This window comes from Amaranthus tricolor, chromosome 12 (assembly GCF_026212465.1).
Source record: "Amaranthus tricolor cultivar Red isolate AtriRed21 chromosome 12, ASM2621246v1, whole genome shotgun sequence".
NCBI lineage: Eukaryota > Viridiplantae > Streptophyta > Magnoliopsida > Caryophyllales > Amaranthaceae > Amaranthus > Amaranthus tricolor.
In genome coordinates, this window is record NC_080058.1 from 15,137,017 (window position 1) to 15,141,579 (window position 4,563).

General features: G+C 27.9%; 1 protein-coding gene across 1 annotated transcript; it reads right to left on the reverse strand.

The window, feature by feature from the left end:
* Positions 1–267: 267 nt before the first annotated feature.
* Positions 268–4,030, reverse strand: LOC130828841 (cucumber peeling cupredoxin-like). Its single transcript, XM_057694856.1, has 2 exons — positions 3,618–4,030; positions 268–847 (listed from the first exon to the last, which is right to left on the reverse strand). Exons 1-2 carry the CDS (start codon positions 3,796–3,798, stop codon positions 405–407), a joined length of 624 nt encoding a protein of 207 aa, XP_057550839.1. The 5' UTR covers positions 3,799–4,030; the 3' UTR covers positions 268–404.
* Positions 4,031–4,563: the final 533 nt, after the last annotated feature.

Consider the following 4,563-nt stretch of genomic DNA (forward strand, 5'->3'; position numbering starts at 1 on the left):
TGACTTGATGAAGAATGGTATGAAACTCTTTCATAAAAGTTAATGTGGTGTAAATTTCGAACCTTTAAAAAATAAATTAAAGTTCAAACCTTCAAAGCGGATAAGTGAAAATTTGTATCTTTTAAATCAAATTTTCCATTATCAAATGATAAAACAAAACTTACATCTGAATCATGAATCTTAAACATTAATCACAAAATTAAAACAAATTATATTTATATGAAGAATAAAATTTTATTTCTAACTATCAAAATAAATATACCATAATATCAATAAACCTCAAAAAAAAAAAGAACAAAAAACAAAATCCACCAATTAACATACAATAAAAATAGGGGTTAAATAAAAATAATAATAAAAAAAAAAAAGCATCCAAAGCCCAACAACAATACAAAATTTTATCCCTAGGCCATCAAAGCTGCAACCGCAACTGACACCAAGCTCAAAAACCCAACACTTGTGGAGGCGGCGAAGTTGCCACTGGGTGGTGGGGTTGATGTGGCGGAAGGAGCTTCAGTGGCGGGGTTTCCTGATGGGGAGACGCCAACAGCTGGGGTGCTTGGGCTATCGGCGGTTGGGGTGGTAGGGCTGACGGCACCAGCAGAAGGGGTGGGGGAGATAGCGGGAGCAGTACTTGATGGACCAGTAACAGTGACGGCGAGCTTTTGGTTGGCACTACAGTGTCCGCTGAAGGTGCAGATGAAGTAATGGGTTCCGGGCTTGTTGAGGGTGAAGCGAGCCGGGGCAGTGGTTTTAACAGCGCCTATAGTGTTGCTGGTGCCACATGAATCAAAGTTTGCTTTGGATACTTCAGCTACTGTATGAGCTGATGCCGGAAAGTTAAACACTGCATATTTTTTAAGAAAAATATTAGCAAAATCGTAATATTACAAACTGATTTGTTATTAGGCTTGGTATACAACAACACCGGCCAGGGAAGAGATTTAACTGCACACAAGTTTGATAAGATTTCATCCTAAAATCAATAGGTAATAAAAAAAGCTATTCACTAAACTTATATATTAGTCAAACTCTCTAATTTTTCGATATAAGATTACATGTAAGTTATTTTCCAATAGAAACAATATCAGTCCTTAAAATATTACATCAGAAAATTCTTGGAATTATCTATACATTAGATTTAATTTTGACCAATTCAAAATTGAATTTAATTTTGTTTGTAATAGTACAATTTTAATCTTAAAAATAAAAAATTTAATTTGTTCTTTCAATTTGTACTTAACTAAATTCTGGTGACATAATAATGTGACTTAAAACATAAAGGGTCCCTCAGTACCTAATAATTTGTCAATTTACACAGAATTAACACATTTAAGCTTCAATAATGCAAGTTCAAATTTTACTAATATTCAATGCAAATGGATTATTTTTCTCATGCTAAATTGTACTATTGTCTAGTAGGCTCTTAGCACATGTTCATCTCTAAAAGGTCATAAGAACGTAGAAAGAAGGTGCCAAAAGGTCCAATTCATGTAATTATGAGATACCTACACAACAACTTTGGATGCTCCATTATTGAACTTTGATTATGATAACTAATTAACTATACAACAAATTAAGAAAATACTAGGAGACACTATTTTTTTAATCTAAAAAGCAAATGTAAATGAATTTTCCTTGTGCTTGTTCATGAGGTTAATATTTTATTTTAAAGAGTTAATTTATAAGATAAAATATAAGACAAAAATTATACTCCCATCGTTCTTTTCAAATGTCTCATTTGTTTTTGGGTTATTATTCATCAATTAATCTTAATTTGTATTTTATTCTTAATTTATGCATTAAAATATAGTCAAATTAGATATTGTTTGATTCGTCTGAACGTAAAGTTTATTAATATTTAGTTGTTACTTTTTTAATTTACACAATTATCGCTATTAAGTATTAATCGAATTAATGCATTGAAAATTTTTAAATTAAACAAAGGGAGTAATATATTTTGTCATGCCGTGTTGGTAAATTCTAAATTTAATACAAAGTTGTGTAATCAAATTAATGCTTACATAAATCAAATTTTAAAAAGTTTTCTAATTCATTAGTTTGCATTAATTTATATTCAGGTAAACAAAAAGAAGTAAAACTTTATTAAATTTGAGTTTTAATCTTTACATTTGCAAAATTAGAAGAAATTTATTTATTAATGTTTACATTTGCAAAATTAGAAATTAATTTATAATCCCCTCTTAATGGGTGTTTGCTATTCAGAATTTATGTTATGTTTAGTAATGATGATTTATTTTGGAGATCTAGACTAGATTGAAGTTTAATGTTTGGTAAATAACACCATTGTTGTAAAAATTATTAAAGTAGAGAATTTGAAATTATCTTCTTAAACTTTATTATTTTCAAATTTTATATGAATAATTTCATAATTAATAAACTCAAATTTAAAAAAAATTACTTATTCTCAAAAACAAGATTAAGAATAACTTCTTAATGTAATCATATTTGGTAGCTTGACTGTGTTAAGTTATAACTGATAACTTTTAACTTTCAATAAAAGCTTTTGATTAAAAAATTGTTTTTGGTATTAATTTTATTCACTTTAATTTTCGTTATCTATTAAAAAAGTTATACTCCGTAACATGAATAGGAATTAAAAAAGATCAATCAAGAATAATTAATAATTGAGCTACAAATCTAAATCAGATCCATAATATTAGAATAATAACCCCGTAATTAATTACTCTGTTTCAAAACTATTGTGCAACTAAGAGTCGCACATATAGATCAGCAAAGGGTCGATAAATTTAGGCTCCGAGCAACTCAGATATTCCTTTTCTATTCTAGTGTTCCTAATTAAGGTTCTTATATAACATATATATATTTATATATATGATAAAATTTATTTATTTGACATCTCATTAATTTTATCATATGAATTTTTAACTTTTTTTAAATGCATTATAAAAATATTAAAATTCAAAATTTATTTTAAAAATTGTAAATAAAATTTCTCACTACATTTTTTTTTTGAGTTACTCTCTTGAGAGACCGTATATTTAAGAGACGTATTTGAAGCCTAGTCTATTAAAGATAATGTGTACTTATCGTATTCTTAATTTTTACTAACATTATTTTTAATATTTACTTATCGTATCCTTAATGCCTACTTTCAATATCTTAAATGTCTACTTACATCATTCTTAATATCTACTTACAATATTTTAAAAAATATATAATAGACAGGCTCAATTAAAGATGATCTCTCAAATAGACCGTCTCTTACAAGAATTTGTTTTTGTTTTTTTTTTTTAACTTTTTTATAGTTTTTAAATTAACTTTTAAACCTCAAAATCTCTAAATACAGATAATAAAAAATCCATAATAAAAAAATATATATTAGATGAATCTAATGAGATCTCACATGAATATATTTTATCTCAAAAATACTAATCAAATTTATCTCTCCTTAAAATAAAATATTTTAAATGAAAATAACATTACTAACATAAAAGGAGCAAATAGTAAGAAATTGTGCAACAAATAACACTATGGAAGATGGGATTCTTAATGGTTCGACCCATGGAAAAAAATTAACCGGCCTGAGTTTAAAATCTAAGCACAAGTTGGTAAAAAGAAGAAAAAAAAATTACCAAGAACATCTCCAACTTTGAATGTTTGTTTAGCAGCCCATTGAGCGTAAAAATTAGGAGAAGAAGGAATAGTCCATCCAGTTTTATCACCAACAGTGTATGTTGCAGCAGAAGAAATCCCAAAAATGGTAGCAATAACCAGTGTTGCTAGCAGCAATAATGCTTCATTCTTTCCTGCCATTCTTTTGTGTTCTTTTCACCTTTTTTGGGTCGCCCCTGCTCTCTTTTTGGGTTATTTCTAGTAGAGACTAGAGAGTTTTAATGGTTGGTTGCGTTGGATGTTGATCAATGAATATGTAATAGAAGTATGTGTTGTGGTATTTATAGCCAAAAATATAAAGATGGGAATATTAAATTTTTATAAAGTTGGACAATTTTTAGCTGTTGGATGTTTGACACGCCTCATTTGGGTTTTTCGTTGATTTTTTTATGATTGTTGGATTAGGAGAATATAAGAGTGGGAAGGGGCTGGGTCAACTTTTGTTGTTTTTTGAATTGGTTTTATTCGGTTGTCATTCTCATAATGGGAATTAGGATTTTTTTTTTTAGCAAAAAATAGTAAGATAAATAAAAATTAGAAACACAAAGTTTGTGCCTCACTTTTCATTTAATGTTTTTATAAGAAATATTTTCAATAGTATATATTTTATGTGAAATATTTTTAGATTTGTCTTTGATGTATAAATTTTTATTATAAACTTTTTAAAATTGTTTATAGAAAAAAAATTACAAAAAACTACCTAATCTATAGCACCTTTTGCAAAAAACAATCAAATCTTTTTTTTTTTTTTGCAAAAAACTACATTATATGATATTTTTGTTTCAAAAGACTACCACTTGACGGAAACCGTCAGTTGTCCGTCAAGTGGGGCGTTGACTTTACATGTAGAGGCACGTGACATACTTTAAGCTCAGCACTAAAGTAAGGACTTCCCTTTTTTTCCTC